The 22,081-nt window shown below is 38.9% G+C and overlaps 1 protein-coding gene across 1 annotated transcript in view; it reads right to left on the bottom strand.

Moving 5' to 3' along the window:
* Nucleotides 1-627: 627 nt before the first annotated feature.
* The window catches only part of CC2D2B (coiled-coil and C2 domain containing 2B), an 88,306-nt gene continuing 66,852 nt past the window's right edge, over nucleotides 628-22,081 (bottom strand). Inside the window, exons 29-37 of the mRNA XM_065553625.1 lie at nucleotides 20,710-20,892; nucleotides 20,354-20,557; nucleotides 19,988-20,077; nucleotides 19,383-19,496; nucleotides 18,318-18,452; nucleotides 13,513-13,635; nucleotides 12,584-12,642; nucleotides 10,410-10,587; nucleotides 628-1,968 (exon numbers count right to left, since the gene is read on the bottom strand). Of these exons, the coding sequence (XP_065409697.1) occupies nucleotides 1,780-1,968; nucleotides 10,410-10,587; nucleotides 12,584-12,642; nucleotides 13,513-13,635; nucleotides 18,318-18,452; nucleotides 19,383-19,496; nucleotides 19,988-20,077; nucleotides 20,354-20,557; nucleotides 20,710-20,892 (1,275 nt within the window). The 3' untranslated portion in view covers nucleotides 628-1,779. The remainder of the gene's footprint in view (nucleotides 1,969-10,409; nucleotides 10,588-12,583; nucleotides 12,643-13,512; nucleotides 13,636-18,317; nucleotides 18,453-19,382; nucleotides 19,497-19,987; nucleotides 20,078-20,353; nucleotides 20,558-20,709; nucleotides 20,893-22,081) is intronic.

The raw sequence follows: 22,081 nt of genomic DNA, 5'->3' as shown, positions 1-22,081 counted from the left end.
ACCGCCGACTTAATGCGTTTAGTGGGGACAAACACAATCGATTGTATCAAATAGATTTCTAAAAAATCGACTTCTACTAAATTGACCTAATTTCACAGTGTAGACATACCCTTGGTCTCAAGGGCACAAGGTTTCATCAAGCCTTGTGATTATTTAGGACTACGGAGAGTCTGAGACAATTGGTTGCAAGGTAACACTGCAGTTTGAATTATTTCATCCAAAGTTTCAGCCTCTCCCTTTAAATTGCAGTTCAACTCTAGTTATGTAAAAATAGCAAAGTGGAGTTTCCTGTTTATTGTCTCCAATGACCTCCAAACGTCCAAATCAATTCTGCTGTTTGTAAGTGCAATGATTAGGTTTTCCTGGCTGCCGGTGCTGCAAATTCAGCCTGGAAGTTAAAGGTTAAACTGGTTTCTTGCTGGCTGACACATCACCAACAATCTGCAAATGGAACCTAGCCAACAATTCTGTTGATTATGTACAAGCCAGAAAAGACTCTAGCTTTTCCAGTGATGTATTAGCTCTGCCAGCCATAGATATGACCCTGAATACACAGAGGATGCAAAGTAAGCATCCTAATCTGACAATAATCAAACTTCAAAACCCAGTTATCAGTGTGCTGTTTTATTTCCAAATTGTCCCAAGTGGCATCAGCAATGGCATTTTCTAATGTGTTGATAAAATATTTTAATATACACAAGGAATATTAATTTAATATTCCTTATAGTTTATTTTATACTTTATATTTTAAAATTCTATATAAAATAATATTAATAAACCACTAGTTTTTTACTTATCAATATTATAATGATTTTAAAAGTTTATAATAAAAACATTTATATATTTGACAGCTTTGCTTTATGCTTTTGAATGTTTCCCTATAATAAAGTATATTGTATGCAATCCTATTGTTTACAATTAACTGTTGTATGCTAAAGTTAAACTCGTTCAGTTTTAAAAAATTAAACAACATAAACATTCTGCTAAAGGAAAGTAAGGATTTTCATAACACTACTTGAACAAAATATTTGCCATTAATCATTCCAAAAAAACGTAGAACTGAAAATTAAAAGAATATAAAACATAACACACAAAGTGAACTTCACAAGTTAGCAATGACACTAAGGATCTGTTCCTGCCCCCAATGATTTCAAAGGAGTAGGACAATGCCTTAAGATTTAGGGAAGCCTTCTGGATATTAAAGTTACAAACTTGTATTTTATTACACAACTTTCACATTCACCATTGTAAACTACTATGTCTTTACCAGTCAAACATTAATATGCATTCCACAATATTCTACAGCACCTTATTTAACTAATAGTATCAACTATGTGTTACTCTTGAAATGTTTGAAATTCACTGTGTTGAGGCAGCAAGACCCTAAATTCTAATTCTTTTATAAAACAACCCATTAAGATCTTTCCTCAAAGGGTTTACTCTCTACTTTCCAAGAAATCATTTAAACAACTTCTCTGGACACTAAATATAATTCTAATGATTTACATGAGTTTAATGCTGGTCTCAGATTATTGGGAAATTAGCAAAAATGATAAGGTCAATTTATAATAGATCTACTGGATCTAATTAGAATTTTTAAAAACTACAATCTCTCTACAGTAACAAAATTCTATTAATGTACAATAAATAGTACTGGCTTATCTCTTGTGGTATAAAATTACCTTCTCATGTCCCAGTTCTCATGCCTAAATAACCATCTTAAATCATGAGAGGTAACATGTAGTAACTTAGTTTAATTATAATTGAATTCAGCACTGTTTACTGATGACGGACCAAAGAAACTAAGTAGATCCATACAGATAAGATGTTGTTTGGGTATGGATGAATATACACAGCAAGAGCAAATTCTGTGTTTGGGATTTCTGAAGAATGAATGCCAGTTTGATACACAGCCTCGCTTATTGATGGTAAATCTGTGTATGGCATCTGGATAGGGTATCCTGTCACCTAGAAAAACATAGGATTGAAACTATAAGTACAGTTTGAAAGGATTATTTTATGAAAAACTAAATGCTACACTTTTATTCATAATAGTTTTATGGTTAAAAAATGTTCACATATCAAAAACAGTATATGGCATATGCATTTGTCTGAATTTGAAATGAAGCATTTGATAATTCTCTTATGAGTTCCATCGAGTTGTCTAATTATTAAGTAACCAACCTCTCATTTATCAGAAATGTATTTTAGCTCTGAGCTACTGATTCAATGTAAAGATTATATTGTATGTTCTTGTATCAAACAATAAAACATACTGTAAAAAGTTATTGCTCTGCATTAAGAAACTTTCAGAAAAATAAAAATTGTTCTTTCTTTGTACTTATTAACCATGATAAGTTGAGAGAATGAAATTCTGGCTCCACTGAAGCCAATGGGAGTTTTGCCATTGACTTCAACGTGGCCAAGATTTCATGCAGAATATCCAAATTAAAAGTTTTGTCAGTATACATGAAAAGTAAGCAATTCATTAGGGCTGTTGATTAATCACAGTTAACTTATGCGATTAACTCAAAAAAGTTAATCCCAATTGATCACAGTTTTAATCACACTGTTAAGCAATAGAATACTAAGTGAAATTTATTAAATATTTTTGGATGTTTTCCTATATTTTCAAATATATTGATTTCAATTACAACACAGAATACAAAGTGTACACTTATATTATTATTTTTGATTACTAATATTTGCACTCTAAAAATGATAAACAAAAGAAATTGTATTTTTCAATTCACCTCATACAAGTACTGTAGTGCAATCTCTTTATCATGAAAGTGCAATTTACAAATGTAGATTTTTTTTTGTTACATAACTGCACTCAAAAATAAAACAATGTAAAACTTTAAAGCCTACAAAACCTCTCAGTCCTACTTCTTGTTCAGCCAATTGCGAAGACAAACAAGTTTGTTTACACAGGACATAATGTTACCTACTTATTATTTACAATGTCACCTGAAAGTGAGAACAGGCATTTGCATAGCATTTTTGTAGCTGGCATTGCAAGATATTTACATGCCAGATATGCTAAACATTCGTATGTTTCTTCATGCTTCGGCCGCCATTCCAGAGGACATGCTTCCATGCTGATGATGCTCGTTAAAAAATAATGCATTCATTAAATTTGTGACTGAACTCCTTGGGAGAGAATTGTATGTCCCCTGCTCTGTTTTATTCACATTCTGCCATATATTGCATGTTATAGCAGTCTCAGATGATGACTCAGCACATGTTGTTTGTTTTAAGGTTTACCTTTCAATTGGTCAGCACTTGAAACAAACAAGTACGGAGATAACCAAAACTCTTTAGTTCTGTCCACATATAAAAGCTAATGCTCTTTTGAATAGCCAAGGTATGTAGTTTCTCTTCATCCTTATGAGAGTGGGGCACTGGAAAGAAAATTGGTAAATAAATAGTCTGATTCAAATGAAAATCTGAAACCACTTTGGTAAGAAATTTAGGGGTAAGGATCTAAAGCCACTTTGTCCTTGCAAAATATAGTGTACGGAGAGTCAGCCATCAGATCCCAGACCTCTGTAACCCTCCTAGCTGAGGTAACAGCTATTAAAATCATAATTTACCCTGAGAAATGTGACAACTAGCAGATATCTGTGGGTTGGAAAGGAGGTCCCATTAATTCAGAGAGAACTAAGTTTAAATCCCAGGAAGAATTAGATTTTTAACATTTTTGAATACTCTGTCCAAACCTTTTAGTAATCTGAAAGTCATAGGATTGCATAATACGGATCCGGCATCTATAGGTGTGTGAAACCCTGAGATAGTAGACAGGTGAGCTAACTGACAATGTTTTCTCTTTTAGATGTAACAAGTAGTCTAGGATAGACTGGATAGGATCCGGGAAGGAGAAGTGTTTCCCTGCAGGGACCAAACAGAGAACCTCTTCCATTTCATGGGTAGACAATTTCCTGCTATTCAAAAGAACATTTTTAACTGCAGCAGAAGAGGCAGAATCCTGATGATTAAACCACTGAGCCATCCAGGTGGTTAGATGCAGACAGAGCGTGCAGAGTCTGCTAACTATTAACTAGAAATCTTTTAAACTAACTATTTACAAAATCAGCCTTTATAAAGTTCTCTAAAGCACAAAAAAGGGAAGGTGTGAAGAGTTAACACTTGCTCTAACCACTGATCACAGATGGTGAGAAAGAACTGAGGGGGATGGGGAAGTTCTGCTCCTTTATGCTCTTGGCAAGCATCACAAGCGTGAGGAGGGTGCATGCGCTCCCTTTACGGGTACCACTATGGAAAGTGGTACTGGCACTGGTGCACATACACCTAAAGTGGAATGGACATGTGTATGCACTCAAAGAAGAACAGATTGTGCTGAAAGGAGAACTATCAGACTGGAGGGAGTTCTTAGTGGAGTACTTCAAGGGCTGGTCTTGGGACTGATTTTATTTAATATTTTAATTCGCACAAAAATAGGAATGTGCTAGTGAAATTTGCTGATGACACGAAGTTCAGAGGCATCATCATTACAGGGGAGGACTTGAATTTTATACAGGAGGAAATGGATGACATTGAGGACTGTGGCAATAGAAATTGGATGCAATTTAATAATACACAGTGCAAGGTAGTGCAGTTGAGAAGAAGGATTTCTGATGTACACTGGGGGGAAGGGGTCTCCAGCTGGAAACAACACAGGAGAAGAAAGACCTGAGCATATTATTCGATCACCTGATGACTATGAGCCTGTTGCCCCTTTTTGACCTGGCTAGCCAAAGTTTGGAGTGCAAGTCCAAGTCCAGTTCAGCATCTATAAATTGGGTCCATTGCCAGTCTATCCTGGAATGTGTTTGGTGGTATCCGATATGCCAGGAACATAAAGTCTCCACAGGTCCCCTGACAGTTCATGTGGGGTTTCCTTTTCCCCTCTGCTTCTAATTCATAGGTATGCTCGGAGCCAGAGAATTTGAAAGTAGTGTCCGTTGAGTAGGGTGGACTGACCATCTCTCTAGTTCTTTCTATACCATGAATCAGAGAAGAACTGAAGCAGAAGGGAAGGGAAGGAGAGCGGGTAGTGGAATACAGATAGGGTCCACACATCTTGAAGAACCTCCAATTACAGGTCAGTATTTTTAATCATAGATGGAAATTCATCTTTACAGAGTTGAAGGTCCTCCATATAAAATGTAATTTAGAGTAACGGCTCGGAGCAGCCCGAGCAGCAGGACGTAGCCCAGGCCCAGCAGAACAGCTGGGGACCCATCAGGCAGCAGTGGGAGCCCCAGGGCCAGAGGTCCAAGGAGCAGCAACAGCAACAGGGCCAGGAGGCAGCCCACATGGCTCCCGCAGCGCCCCCGATGGCCGGGAGGAGGAATTACATGCTTCCCGACCAGAGCCCATCAAAGCTTCCCTCGCAGGGAAGCCAGTTAACAAGCAGTTCTAAAACTGCTTCAAAATTTAACAACCAGTTTGTGTGAACCGGTGCGAACCGGCTCCAGCTCACGCCTGCTTGTAACTCAGCAAAGTATGTAGGAACTGGCAGATGTGACTCCAGTCTCCATTTTGCTCTAATTTTCCACAGTAAGAACAAAGAGGTGTTCTTACACCTGGAAAAAGACTATAAAAGGCTGATGCCTCATTTCCATCTTGTCTTCAATCCTGCTTCTTACCTCTGGAGGGACTTTGCTACAAATGGAAGCTCTACACAAAGGACTGAATGACCCATCCCAGCTGTGGATGTACTCCAGAGACTTGATATTGAACCTGCAGTTTATTTCATCACTGCTACAAGCTTGAACCAAGAACTTTGCCATTACTGTATATAATTGATTCCATTTAACCAATTCTAGCTCTCATCTATATCTTTTTCCTTTTATGAATAAACCTTTAGATTTTAGATTCTAAAGGCTTGGCAACAGTCTGATTTGTGGGTAAGATCTAATTTGTATATTGACCTGGGTCTGGGGCTTGGTCCTTTGGGATCGAGAGAACCTTTTTTCTTTTACTGGGGTATTGGTCTTCATAACCATTTGTCCCCATAACGAGTGGCACTGGTGGTGATACTGGGAAACTGGAGTGTCTAAGGGAATTGCTTGTGTGACTTGTGTTAGCCAGTGGGGTGAGACCAAAGTCTTCACTGTCTGGCTGGTTTGGTTTGCCTTAGAGGTGGAAAAACCACAGCCTTGGGCTGTAACTTCCCTGTTTTAGCAATTTGTCCTGAATTGGCACTCTCAGTTGGGTCCCGCCAGAACCAGCATCATTACAAGAGGATTCCCTCTGTGCAGGTTTTGTGGAGACAGCCATAAGGTGCTCTTCTGAGGACCCTCTTGCAAGCCCTAGCACAGAGGTAGGAGGGGCATTTTAGGCCAGGCGAACAGCATGCAGCACTACATTCCATAGGGCAGCCCAGGGAAGCTGTCTCTACGTTATGTCAAGAGCTTCTCCAGCCCCTGGAACAGCCCAGCATTGGAGAGGCACAGAGACATCTTAAAGCCACTTTAGCCCCCATTTCTACTTCTGCTGTGAATTCTATGCTTGTGCCTCTGAGAGTATGTCTACCTTGGAGCTGGGAGGTGTAATTTCCAGCTTGAGGAGACAACCACACTAGCTCTGATCAAGCTAAAGTGCTAAAAAGAGTGTAGCCACGGCAGCACAAGCTATGGGAGAGACTAATTGTCCCAATTACACTAAGACACTAAGTTCATGCTCCAAGTACATCCAAGACAGTAATAGGTACTCAGGACAGCTAGCCCCTGCTGCTGCTACAGCTACAATTTTATTTTTAGCACACTATCTCAATCAGAGCTAGCACAGGTATATCTCCTCAAACTGGAATTTATACCTCCAGCTTGAAGTGTAGATAATACCTCTAGAGGCACAGCACAGAATCTCACCCAAAGAGGGTATCTTATAATAAATCATTATGAAGAATTTTAAAATAATTTTTATGTACAGTAACATTTATACTTGTGTTATGAGCAGATGCACAGTATAAAGGGAAAACAATATCACACAAGGGATGATTAATAACTGGAACACAATTCTGCTTTTGTTTCATAATGTTGTTATAACTAGGGTTAGTGCTCTGTTGCTTCCCCAGCCAGCTCCATTTTTCTATCTAATGAATGGATCTTTCAGGAGAATCTATGGAATATGACCATGATAAATAAAATCATTGTAGAAATAGTTTCCTTCAAGAAAATGGAATATCCCAAGTACTGTGATTTAAAGTGAAGTTACAGGACAGAAACTTTGAGAAAATACATTTCAGAAAAAAGGCTTTTAAGCTTTCAATCTAAATTCCATTTTATTGTTTGTGGCAGAAGTTGTATGATATCTAGTGTACTGAAGATTTTCAGTGCATCTGTGAAAATTTTGCATGCTTTTTGTTTGTGTCTCACTTGGTTAAGATAGCAAAGAGGGATTCCACTGAGTCAGTGGAGCTATTCCAAATATACACTGGAGTAACTGAAATCAAAATCTATCCTACTGTATGGCTATGAAATTACACCTTCCTCATTCCTACACACTATACAAAAGCTGATTTACAATTGTGTTATTTTATTGACAGAATTAAACATGTTCTGAAGTAATGATAGTTGTTTAAAACAACAACAACAAAGGCTGCCTCCAAACAAATACACCGTCTGTTTCCTAGAACGGGCGTCTTGTGGCCACATTAAGCTGTTTTGATCCTCTCATATTCATGGAGGATGAAGTTCACCCAGAATCACTTAAGTCCTATTTCAGACATATTGTGAGGTCTTAAGTGGCGTCTAAGCCTCATTTTGCATGTCACAATACGGGTGAATTTCTCACAGACTGAGTATGGGAAGAAGCCTGCGTTGTTTTTATGTATGCCCTCAATAATCAGCAGACTGAACATTTTTAGGAAGTGGTGGGTTTTTTTTGTTCTGACCCCTGCAGCTCCCCAGTCACCGTGGCGGGGGCACAGGGGGCCCCCAGAGGCCCTGGCCTGCCCCGTGGCGGCAGGGGGACCCCCCGCAGCTCCCCACTGCCACGGTGGCAGGGGGATTCTTGCAGCTCCCCACCGCTGCTGGCAAGGGAAAACCCAGAGCTCCCAGCCACCCCCAGCTGACCAGTCCCTTACCATTCTGTCATGGATATTTTTAGTAAAAGTCAGGGACAGGTCAGGGGTCCTTGAGATTTTCTTTATTCCCCGTGACCAGTCCGTGACTTTTACTAAAAAATATCCATGACGAAATCTTAGCCTTACTCATGAGTCACCCACGTGTGGAATACACATAGGGACCATCACTCCAGGAAGAAGAGAACGTTACTTACCTGTAACTGGAGGTTCTTAGTGATGTGTGGTCCCTGCCCTCCATCCCCTCTGCTTTGGACTGGATTCCATAATGGTAAGAGGGAAACTGCAGAGGCATCGACCCGCACTACCTCTTATACCCTTGGCTGAGAGCACGAGGAGATGCACTACATACGTGTGGGTCAATGGACACTGCTAAGAAACATTTCTGAACTCAAACTCAAGAATAAAATTTTTTATTAAAGCTAATGTTAAAAAACGTTTAATACATAGGTTGAGAAAAGAGTGTCTGTACATCTGGGTATAGTGCTTAGATTAAAAACAAACTTTGTATTTGTGGATAAAGTCATAAGATACATATAGTGCATAATTAGCAATAACCCAAATTTAGGTGAATGAATTGAAGAATACAGTTTAGATATTTAGCATCCATGTATTCAGGTACATTACTCATGAAAAAAGTTATACAGAGAGTTGGTGGCAGAAAGCAAAATATATCAATGAGTGAAGATTGTCCCTCAGTAATTGAGAATTTAGGATAGGTTGTCCATTTAGATAAAAACAGTCCATCAGGAAAGTATTTGAGTTACTTTCCCGACTGCACTTCTCATTGGCACTCCAGCTCATTCCTCCTGATATTGCCGATGTCCAGTGATGTGTTCTATGTAGATGTCCCTCGACCACCTGATGGCATCCGACACCATGTGTTGCTGCATCAGCCAAGCGTACTGTTGACCGACTCCACATTCTCTCAGCACTCGCTCGTTACCGGGGTACCATACGCCCAGGACTCTGATGATCAGCGTGTGAGTTTGGATCTCGTAGCCCTTAGCTCTCAGGATGTCGGCCAGAGGGGCGTATTTCTCCAGCTTTCGAGATCGGGCATCGTGGAAAGCCAGGGTCTTGTTTTCGAAGGGCACTGTAACATCCACCATGATGATCTTCTTCCAGTCCTTGTTGGTGATGACGATGTCCAGTCACAGTTGGCTGTCAGTTCCGGGGATGGCGGAGTTCACGGCTACCTTCCCCACAGGTGGATGGCTCTGACTAGGCGATCTTGGATGGCGTTGTGTCGCAGTTGCCAGGCTCTGGAATGGGGCTTGCAGCTACACAAGATGTGGGGTAGTGTCTTGTTGGCATAGGCGCACTTCCTGCATCACTTGTCCTGATTCCCATGGTGGACGGCTCCGTTCAGCGGGACGCAGTTGAGCCGGGCCCAGTGGATGAACCTACAGTTGGCAAATTGGGTGAAGCTGTCCCCGGGGAGGAAATGGTTGCTGGCGTCCCACATGCATGTCACCTTGAAGGCCTTGCCCTGGTCCGGCTTCCGTTTACACTAAAACTTAACTTAGCTAACTATCACTAAGACAAACTATTTACAAAGTAAGTCACTCTTTTAGCAAACTAAAAGTGCGAAGGAACGGGGTTCCAACTCAGGCCATGCAGCAGTAAAAGAGAACTGAAGAGCTGTCGACCTGCACTACCTCTTATACTCTTAAGCTGGAAGCTCAAGAAGATGCACTATGCACTTGCAGGTCAACGGACACTGCTAAGAACACTTCCGGACTCAGGCACATGGCATGCAAGTGCACCCATGTGTCGAATACAGATAGGGACCATCATCGCTTGAAGAAGAATAACTCGTACAATCCGTCTAAATGATAACTAATGAGTGGGAAACTAAATAACCATCTTAACATATCTGAAAGATGTAAACAGCAAAGATGGAAAAAAATTGTATTTGTTGTTCTAAAACATGAAACCAAAAGGGTGACATTATGAAAAGAAATATCAGGAAATAATTTCCAAAATGTGAGATTTATTATAAGATGCATTCTGGCAAAAACTGTTTTACATATTCTATGTCAACTTACAGAAATGTATGTCTGTGGTTCTTATTTTGAGCATTTTAAAGTTATTTTTGTTCCTTTTTTATATAGCTAGTCGTTATTTCCTTACTTATATCAAAATAAAGCAGTATTAAAATATGTTTGATCATGAGTGAGCTTCTGTATTCAGTGCTGCAGCTATTTATACACATTACCTTCTTTATACTACACATACTCAGTTTTAAATTAATCTCTCTTAATATTGTTTATAATTTAAATTATAAAATTTAATTGTTTATAATGTAAATACTAACCCAATAATGTTCCAGTAAACTTTCCAATTCATTTTCTTCTTTGTCTGTAACAAAGATCCGATTTCTTAATTCTAGCTTGGGAAGAATTTGTCGTAGAAGAGCAGTACACTGTCGATGCCACCGAGTTGGTTGCTGAAATCGCCATTCCATTATTTTACTTTTTAAGGTCTTTTCGATCCTGTGATAAAAGTTACAAAATCTTTATAAATAGGGCTGTCAAGCAATTAAAAAAATTGTGATTAATCGTGTGATAAAAAAAATTAATCGCGGTTAATTGTGCAATTAATCGCACTGTTAAACAATAATAGAATACAATTTATTTAAATATTTTTGGATGTTTTCTACATTTTCAAATATATTAATTTTTATTACAACACAAAATACAAAATATACTGTGCTCACTTTATATTTATTTTTGATTACAAATATTTGCACTGTAAACAAACAAAAGAAATAGTATTTTTCAATTCCCCTATTAGAAGTACTATAATGGAAATTCTTTATCATGAAAGTTGAACTTACAAATGTAGAATTATGTACAAAAAACCTGCATTCAGAAATAAAACAATGTAAAACTTTAGAACCTACTAGTCCACTCAATCCTACTTCTTGTTCAGCAAATCGCTCAGACAAACAAATTTGTTTATATTTGCGGGAGATAATGCTGCCCGCTTCCTGTTTACAATGTCACCTGAACGTGAAAACAGGTGTTCGCATGGCACTGGCATCGCAAGATATTTACGTGCCAGATGCGCTAAAGATTCATATGTCCCTCCATGCTTTGGCCACCATTCCAGAGGACATGCATCCATGCCGATGACGGGTTCTGCTTGATAACAATCCAAAGCAGTGTGGACAAATGCATGTTCATTTTCATATCATGAGTCAGATGCTACCAGCAGAAGGTTGATTTTTCTTGTTTGGTGGTTCAGGTTCTGTAGTTTCCGCATGAGAGTGTTGCTCTTTTAAGACATCTGATAGCGTGCTCCACAACTCGTCCCTCTCAAATTCTGGAAGGCACTTCAGATTCATAAACCTTGTGTCGAGTGCTGTATCTATCCTTAGAAATCTCACATTGGTACCTTCTTCGCATTTTGTCAAATCTGAGGTGAAAGTGCTCTTAAAACAAACAACATGTTCTGGATCATCATCCGAGAGTGCTATAACATGCAATATGTGGCAGAATGTGCATAAAACAGAGCAGGAGGGATACAATTCTCCCTCAAGGAATTCAGTCACAAATTTAATTAAGGCATTTTTTTTAACAAGCGTCATCAGCATGGAAGCATGTCCTCTGGAATGGTGGCCAAAGCATGAAGCGACATACAAATGTTTAGCATATCTGGCATGTAAATGCCTTGCAATGCTAGTTTCAAAAGTGCCATGCAAATATTCTCACTTTCAGGTGACACTGTAAACAAGAAGCGGGCAGCATGATCTCCTGTAAATGTAAATAAACTTGTTTGTCTTAGCGATTAGCTGAATGAGAAGTAGGACTGAGCAGACTTGTAGGCTCTAAAGTTTTACACTGTTTTGTTTTTGAGTGCAGTTATGTAACAAAAAAAAATCTACATTTGTAAGTTGCACTTTCACGATAAAGAGATTGCACTACAGGACTTGTTTGAGGTGAACTGAAAAATACTGTTTCTTTTGTTTATCATTTTTACAGTGCAAATATTTGTAATAAAAAAATATAAAGTGAGCACTGTACACTTCGTATTCTGTGTTGTAACTGAAGTCAATATATTTGAAAATGTAGAAAAACATCCAAAAATATTTAATAAATTTCAATTGGGATTCTATTGTTTAACAGTGCGATTAATCGTGATTAATTTTTTAACCGTGATTAACTTTTTTGAGTTTATCGCGTGAGTTAACTGACAGCCCTATTTATAAATAAATTTAAGTAATGAAACATGATTAACAAAATTCCCTGTGACCTTTTAAAGCATTTATTTTTCATGATCTGGACCTAAAACTTTAACGCTTCTTTTCGATAAACATCGCTAGTATACATAGAATTAATATACTTCAGCAATTCCACTAGCAGGCCAGTCTGAAAAGATAAATTTGTGGTAGACAAGTAATGGACTGTTGACCTGGTTTCCCAAGAAGCTGAGCATCCCCAACTTCCACTATGGTCACATGCTTTTAGTATTCAAAAAGATCCCTACCTGTTCCGTAGTTCTTCTACCATGCTTCCATTAGTAGGGGTGTAAAGTATTTCTTTTGGCTGAAAGAGATAGATGTATACTTGATAGGAAGTTAAGATATAACAAGACATTTGGCCAGATCCTCAAATGAAGTGCAGCTACTTTGCACACATTGTCAGTGGAATATGTACATAGAGTAAACACAATTGGCCCTCTGAGGATCATCCCAGTGTCCCAGAGGTTCCTATGCTACCCAGCTGCACACACAGAGGGTGCGCGTGGAGGGAAGGGGCCATGATAGGGACACGCACATACTGCTTCAATCCCGAGCTGTGATTTTGGCCCCATTGGGGCTGTTAACAGCCACGTCAATTAGACCAATTCTCTGGTTGCTCTAATTTATGCGTGAAGATTGTTCTTGCACATAACAGCCCCATAATCAGGGCAGTGCAAAGATGATCTTTATGTCATCTTGGCACACACACATATAGGCCTTCCACAACATCTAATTTGCACTGTGTAATCCCCTCAGCAGTAGTCAACGATCTACCCATTAACTTTTACTATCTTAATGAAAATAGAGTTGGCACCTTTCCCAACCTACTTTGTTTAGCTCTTATAACAATAAGGTGATATGGTTCAATTCAAACCTTCTCTGCAGGCTTGACTGCTCCTTCAAGACTGCTCCACACACATCTTTCCTCATAGAGTCACTCACAAATCCATTATATTCAGGAACTAGCCACCTGCCTCTAAATCAGCATAGCCAACCCTTTTAACCTTTTCCCAGCAGGATTTACAGCTGCTTACAATAGTGGGCTATTCAAGCAATTACTGCCCGCTTTTTACAGAAACTTATTAACAATGATGATCTTTTGAAACAAACATAACAAATGATAATTACTATAATTCATATCAGACAGATAAACTTTGAAAATTGGAGGAGTTACCTGTACAGTTTGTGTTTTTATGCATTGAAAATTGTATGGTAGAAATTGCCTCCAAAAACCTTCCTTTGAAATTTCAAAACTTACGCACATTGGTGAACTGTTTTGCTGTGTATTGAACCAGACCTGTCAAAACAGTAGTATAAAATGTGGCAATCAATCTACAAAAATTGTTTTAAATTAAAAGATGTGAAACATACTTTTAAATGTTTTCCTTTAATACCAATACAAGTATATAAGAAGTCAGAGGAATGCCATTATATAGTATGATGGAGGGAAGCAATTGCACTTGTACTGCCAACTGAAGAGGATCAGGCTTAACCACCTGTAGTTTTGGCTAACATTTCACTAATACAAACATAGGGCCTGAACCTGCAAGTCATCCCTATGGGGAACTCCCAAAGAAGTCAAATGGAAAAAGGAAGATTACTAATCTAACAGTAACTGGAGTTCTTTGAGACATGTGGTTCCTATTGGTATTCCACTGTGTGTGCGTGCGCATGCACTCCATGAGCCTGAGACCAGAAGCTTTTTTCACTAGCAGTGTCTATTGGTCTTCAACTGCATCCTGTGCTCTGAACTGAGGGCACAAGGGGCAGTGCGGACCAACTGCCTCTCCAGCTCCTTCTCTACTACAAATCACCTTAGGGCTACTTGGATGATCCGAGGAATGGAAAACCTGTCTTATGAAAGGAGACTCAAAGAGCTCGGCTTGTTTAGCCTAACCAAAAGAAGGCTGAGGGGAGATACGATTGCTCTCTATAAATATATCAGAGGAATAAATACCAGGGAGGGAGAGGAATGATTTAAGTTCAGTACCAATGTGGACACAAGAACAAATGGATATAAACTGGCCATCAGAAGGTTTAGACTTGAAATTAGATGAAGGTTTCTAAGAGGAGTGAAGTTCTGGAACAGCCTTCCAAGAGGAGCAGTGGGGGCAAAAGACTTATCTGGCTTCAAGACTAAGCTTGATAAGTTTATGGAGGGGATGGTATGATGGGATAGCCTAATTTTGGCAATAAATTGGTCTTTGACTATTAGCGGTAAATATGGTCAATGGCCTGTGATGGGATGTTAGATGGGGTGGGATCTGAGTTACTACAGAGAATTCTTTACTGGATGTCTGGCTGGTGAGTCTTGCCCACATGCTCAGGGTTGAGCTGATTGCCATATCTGGGGTTGGGAAGGAATTTTCCTCCAGGGCAGATTGGCAGAGGCCCTGGGGGTTTTTCGCCTTCCTCTGCAGCGTGGGGCACGGGTCACTTGCTGGAAGATTCTCTGCACCTTGAAGTCTTTAAACCATGATTTGAGGACTTCAATGGCTCAGACATAGGTTTGATACAGGAGTGGGTGGGTGAGATTTTGTGGCCTGTGTTGTGCAGGAGGTCAGATTAGATGATCATAATGGTCCCTTCTGACCTTAAAGTCTATGATTCTATGATTCCTCAGGACTCAAGGTATGAGAGGAAAGTGTGAAAAAGGAAAGGCTACTTATGCTATGCAGTAACTGGAATTCTTCAAGATGTGTGTCCTTGTGGGTGCTCCACTTCAGTTATGCCTTCACCCCATGAGCCTTTGACTGGAGATTTTTGCTAGTAGTCCCCATTCACCCCACCCATGTGCCCTACATGTCCTTGTGCCTTGCACAGAGGATATGTAGGACTGTGTGGGAGAGCCATCTTCAGTTCCTTCTCCACCACTAAGTCCCTCAGAGGAAACGCCAAAGCAGAAGGGAAAGAGAGGGGGTAGTGGAGCACCCACAGAACACACATCTCAAAGAACTCCAGTTACTGCACAAGCTGAGTAACCTTCCTTCTTCTCTGAGTAATGCATCCTTGACTTCAGGTGACTTCCGAGCAGTATCCTCCACAGAAGAAGTGAGTTTCAGAGCTGAGTCTAATTCTAAAAACAAAACTGTGTTCCCAAGAGGAGCATCTGATCTAGAAGAATGAACCAACATATAGTGCTTGGAGAATATATGTACTAAAAACCAATTTGCAGCTTTGCAGATCTCAAAAATGTGAACATTTTTGAGTAATGCCATAAAAGTAGAAAGTAATCTCATGGTGTTGGCCAATACCATAGAGGGAGGTTGTAAATCGTCAGATTCATAGCAAGAAATAATACATTCAAAAATCCACCTAGAGAGCCTCTGGGTGGAAATTGTGGACCCTTTGGACCTGTCAGCAATTGACACAGTCTTGGAGATTTTCTGAATGATCTGGTTCTGTCCAAATAAAAGGCTAGCTCCCTCCTGACATCTAAGATATGGAAGGCAGCATCTTCCCTGGTCTGGTGTGGTTTTGGGAAGAAAATTGGGAAATGTATAACCTAAATGATATGAAATTCAGATGATAACAGGTAAAAATTTTGGAAGTGGACATGAAACTTTGACCTTGAAAAACATTGTAATGCGAGGGTCTGCCATTAAAACTCCCAGTTCCTCAATTGTTTTAGCAGAAGTGATAGTCCCCAACAAGGTTGTTTTCATGGATAGATGAAGGAGGGAATAAGTGGCCATCGCTTTTAAAGGGAGTTTCATAAGACATCGGAGTAAAAAGTTTAAAGTTTAAATCCCATACAAGGATAGGTTCTCTAATGTGAATGAAAATATTTCTTAATCATTTAATGAATCTTGCAGTGGTGGGCTGAGCAAACTGAGAATCCCTCAACCAAGGAATGAAAGGCTGTTATAGATAGCAGGTGGACCCTCAGGGAACTCATATAATCCTGGACTTTTTGGATTCCAGTAGACAGTCAAGGACACCAGAGAATGAAGAAGAAACAGACCAAAGATGTCGCTGAATATACCCGTGGGGAAACCTTTTCCACTTTTACAAGTAAGTATTTCATGTAGACCTTTTCCTCCTATTTAAGAACATCTTCTGTACCTCTGCAGAACAGGAGGTCTGTACTCCTGTGAACCACTGAGTAACGAAGCCTTGAGGCAAAGAATTCCCAGGTTAGGATGGAGAGTCTGCCCAGCATCAAGAGAGAGAAGGCTGGGAACGGATGGAAGGCTCATCGCCAGACAAACGGCAAGGCAAAGGGTACCAGCCCTGTGTGGGAATATTGGATTTAACAACATTATCTTGACTTTGTCTTGCTTGATCTTATTTACCACTTTCAAAATCAAAGGCATTGGAGGAAGTACACAGAGAAGGCCTCTTGTCCACAGAACAAGGAAAGCACCTCCCCCAGTCAGGGAGGACCTATAACCCACCCCCGAAGCAAAACTGTTTGCAATTTCTGTTGGTAACGATGGCAAAGAGATTCACTTCAGAAAAATGTGCTTGAGAGTCTGAGAATCCAACTCCCATTTGTAATTCTGGGAGAACTGCCTGCTGAGGTCATCACCCATAGTATTTTGTATACCCAGTAATTAAGCTGCCAAGATTAGGATGCAGCTGGCTACGCATCAGCTCCATAGCTTTATTGCTTTGGCAAAAAGAGAAGGGGATCTCTCTCCACACACACAAGTTGTCAGTTGATATAAAACATGCAGGCTACATTGTCTGTCATGATTTTTATGGATCGGCAGGAAATGGTTACTGGCATTCCTAACTGCCCTCAGCTCCAGGAGGTTGAGGAGTAACCATGGGTAGATCATTTGCCCTGAATGGTGTGGATCCCTAAATTTGGCCACCAGAGATGCATCTGTCATTATGCTGATGGAAGGGGAAGGTTGGATGAATGGCACATCTGTATAGACGTTGTCCGGGTCTTTCCACCAATTGAGAGAGTCTTCTACTTGATGAGGGACTGACACCAGCTTTTTCAGGCTGTTTGTTTGAGATATGAACTGTTCTGAGCCAGGGAAGCAACAAGGCATAACATGACATGTTGAGTCACAAAGGTACAAGCTGCCATGTGTCCGACTAACTGAAGGCAATTTTTTGTTGATGTCTGTGGACTGATTTGAATTTTTGATACAAGGTTTGTTAATGTCATGAACCTGTCCATGGGAAGGTAAAAAGCTCTGGCTGATACTGCATCTAGGGAGGCCTCTGTGAACTCTATACTTCGCACCAATCTCAGAATGGATTTCCTCATGTTCAGCTGTAGTCCTAACCTATGGACCAAAAACATTGCTGTCTTTATGGTGCAGAGGAACTACTGAAGAACCCATTCCTGCAACGGGTATTACTTGAGATGCTAAGTGCTCTTGACTCTCGCTGAAGTCAAGATTTTAGGGCATTAAGAACTCTGCAAGATCAGACCCATACTTTAAAGATCTGCAGTACAGATCTGAAGTGTTTAGCATATTCCAAAATAAAATAAAAATAATGCTCTTAAAGAAACAATACATTTTCATGTAATAGTCTGCAAACTGCTTTATAAACTACTATGTACAGTATCTGAAGTTGTTCTTATCCCATGGTTTATCATGGTAGTAATATTTCTTCCTCTCTATTTAATTACTGAAAATTTAAAGAGATGACACATAATTAAAATATCCTATTCTCCACCACCATTGTGGAAGGTGGTGCAGATGAAACATATGATGCAGAATCATAACAAAATGTTGGCGATCTCACAGATTCAGTCATACTAAAATACTAGACAGCATCTAAAGACCTGAGTAGAACCTTATTAGTTTCTATACAGTAGTAACATACTGAATACTAGTTAGCTAGCAAAGCAGCAAAGTTTTGCTGTCTCTAAAATCATATAAATATTCTGAATCCTATTCTTTGTAAATTCTACATTACTTTATTTGATCCTTTAAAATATGGCCTAATACTTTGTCTATAACTAACATGACACTATTCCTTGTCTCGTTTGGTTTAATTTTACATACTTACGTTTTCCCTATTGATTAAGCAGTCAACACTTTGTAGGGGACAAAATGTATCAAACTGTTTATAACACTGTCCATTCAAGGGATTCCAAAGGAAATATTCTTCATTTTCATGAGTTAATACATATGCCACTTTCCCCTACCAACAAAAAGTAGATGTCATCAATTTTATATATATACGCAATTCCAATGAAGAAAGTAAAATGAGCTTCCAATATTTACTTTTCCTCAGCCTTTTACAAATAGTTTATTTTTCTTTAGTGGAAGGTGCCAGACTGACATCACAACAGATTGTAGTCTTCTGTTTATTGAAAGTGCAGCAAGGGCAAGTTTACCCGATGCTGCCTCATGAATATTTCTCTATCTTTTGAAAATAGGGCCTAATCTTACAAGCCTCACTCACATAGATATTCACTTTGATTTCAAATATGAAAGCTGTGACCAGATTAGGAGAGACTGAAAAAAATGGGGCTGTTTAAAGAGAAGATGAATAAGAGGACACACTAGAGATATGTAAAACAGCAAATGTAATAGAGAAGGCAAACTAGGTGGTGTCATATTTAATTCTTCTAATCATAAGAATATGGGGACATTCAGTGAAAATGAAAAGCAACAAATTTAAAACTGATTAAATAAATACTTTTACATAACACATAATTAAGCTGTGGAACTTATTTTCACCGATGTCATTGAAGCCAAGAGCCTAGTAGGATTCTCAGAAGATTAAACATTTACTTAGATGATGAAATCATCCAGGCTGCAAACCAATCTCTAACTAATGGGGAGGTAGGAAGAAATGTCCATTAAGGAAAACAACTCCATAATTGTCCACAATGGGGTTTAATGCACCTTCCTCTTAGCAAGTGGTACTGGCCACTGTGGAAGACAGGATGTTGGACTAGATGCACCATTGGTCTGATATGGCATGGCAATCCTGATTTTCCAATATATTTGTCTTGGTATGTTATTGACTACATATTTTATTCTCTTTAGCACATTACACTGTTTATGCTGTCGTGGGGGATGAAATCAATGAAGATTTAAACATTTTCTAAATTATGGCACTTACTTCTAACACTGATGTTCCCAACAGCACCCATGCTTTTTTCCCAAAATAAAGAAGGTAGTTACACAGAAGCACTGCATGCTCTCCTTTATTTCCAATAGCCAAATTGATGCAATGCTAAAAGCAAAATGGTAAAGAATAAGCTATTTACTAGAAATTCTATGCTGTCATCTCCCCATCTAGTCATAAAATGCAGAGCGGAAGCCAAGGAGATTGCCAATGACAGCACACTCCTCAGAAAGCTGTCTTTTGGTGGAAGAGGGACACAGAGATAACATGGGTATATCTGGAATCTGAAGGTTTTGGAGACAGCCTTGCCTCCTATGTAAACCCCCCCTACTCCCACCCTACTCACTGAGGGAGGATTTCTCACAAAATCCACATGATTCAGCTTGTGAAGTTTCCTGAGAGCTCATTCCCCTTTTTATGGATTTGACTGGGCTAAGAGATGACATTAGGCTTAATCTGTGGTTGACAAGCAGTCAAGATTTGGCTTTTTGCTCTGTAAACCAAAATATTTTTCATGCAGAATTTTAATGCACGTAAAACAGATTACTTCAACAATCTATTAACTCATCTACATCTATTATTTAATATAGGATTATTACCTCTGATGTCATCCAAACATCAACATCAGCATTTTCATCCAATGTATCTGATACACAAGGAATTAAAGACACAAATTGAGAAATAAGATCCTATAAATGAAATAGGAATATACGTAAATACCAGGGTGCACATGTCATAAATATCTACTGAACAGATCTCAATTCTGGATTATTCAAAAATATAAAACTACAGTTAATCTAAGTTTCTTGTCATGCTACCACGAATTACTAATGTAATAAATATGAACTTCTATACTAGCTACAGAGAAAAAAATGTAAATTATAATAGTAATTCAGGAATGTCAAAGACTAATTTCAGCAGTTCTGAATTTCTTACTGTATGATAGAAAATAAACTAATACTTACAAAAGTTGCATTAGGATCGTCAAGATACATATCTAGTAGCAGCTGTGGTGGATTTAGTGCCCTAATATATTTTGTAACTAAAATATTTCGTCCTTCATTGTCAAAAACAGAGGTTATTATTCTTCTTTTTGGAAATTTTGCCTTGCAATTTTTTTTAAAAATGCATGCTCTTTGCGAAAGTGTTTCATCTTCATGATCTGCAAACTAGAATCATAATTACAGTTACAATGTTAATATAATTTCAAAGACTGACTTTAAAATATAAAATACCCCAAAAGAATTACCATTTGCTTTAAGAAACAAATTTACCCTACTCTGAAAGTCTTCATTGATGCATATTAAGTATAAATGCCAACCTTATCTGATTCTAAATCATTTTCAACAGAAGATAGCTGAGGTTCAATCGTAGCAAAGATGGTTAAAAAGGTATATTCTTTTAAATTCTGTCCACAATGCTCTTCTTTATGAGATGCACAGGGCTTGCTCCAAGTGTAGCCAAGCAAAACTGGTGGCGTATTTACTTGAAATGTACCACAGATCTGTGAACATATTTAGATTATTATATTAGGTAAAACAAACAAACTACAGTGCAAGAGATGTTATAACAAAATATAAAGGTCATAATGATTCAAATTATATCATGTGCAATAAAAGGAAATAAATGTAATTTTTATGCTTTTTTCACAGAGATTCCACTCACTAGATTCTGGGCAAGGGCAACAATCCTCAAATTTTAAACAGGAGAACCTTTTGTAGGGTTCTAAAGGAAGTCATACCCTGTATCAAGTTAAAGAACACATGGTGCCTCTACCTGGGGAAAGTCTTACACCATGAGTGCAGACTTCAGTCCCAGGAAAATATACAGGGAAATTTAGAACAACACCCTTAACCTAATAGCAGCAATGCTTAAAATCTAAGGAGCTAGGGGAACATAAAGCGTGGGTGAAAAAAATCATACAGAAGTTGTGCAGTTCATTTTAAATAGTTTAAATAACAGAAGATTGTAAAAATGGCTGGTTAAACAACTTTATTGCAAATACAATTATAATATAGCACACTTTAGCCCAATCTTTCCCCACAAAACCCTATGCAAAACCAACTCTCAATACATGACATATGTTAGTTAGGACTACTGACTAGTTAATTACAAAAAACTCAGTCTTAAGCCTATAAAACGTTGGGCTGCTCATAGGCAGTGGGACCTGTTTCAACAGGTAAGGCACACCAGTGATGGAGTAGGAGGAAGGGTAAACAAAACAGCAAAAGGATGAAGATCTAGGAGCCAACTGTAGGGCTGACTTAGCTGACCTGAGTAGGCCCAAGTTAAGACATGACATGCTTGAACAAGTAACTGCTGAACAAGTCCCAACAAGTAATTCTGAAACAACTAACTATTGTGAATAAAAAAGGAGCCAGACTAACTAGACTAACTATTGTGGGTGTGTTTTTAGTAAACAAAGTAAGTAGAAACAACCTGAACTGATAAGCTTGCCTTATGCTATCTGCAAAGCAATTGGCTTTTATATGCAAGAAGTATAGATGTTATTAGCTAGGAAAGATGTCTATAAACTGTGTGGTGCATGACATGAATTGGAATTGTGGTATCACCCGGTATCTAAACCTGCTGCATCTAGGCATCATCAGAGAGCTGCTACCTGCCTATTAAAGTAAACTGAGTGACGAGCTGGCGTTTAAGTTTTTGGATCCCAGAGAACTAGATGAAATGTT

The sequence above is a fragment of the Chrysemys picta genome, chromosome 7 (assembly GCF_011386835.1).
Source record: "Chrysemys picta bellii isolate R12L10 chromosome 7, ASM1138683v2, whole genome shotgun sequence".
NCBI classification, from domain to species: domain Eukaryota; kingdom Metazoa; phylum Chordata; order Testudines; family Emydidae; genus Chrysemys; species Chrysemys picta.
Note: the sequence above shows the minus strand (reverse complement) of the source record. Positions and strands in the feature narration are given on the sequence as shown.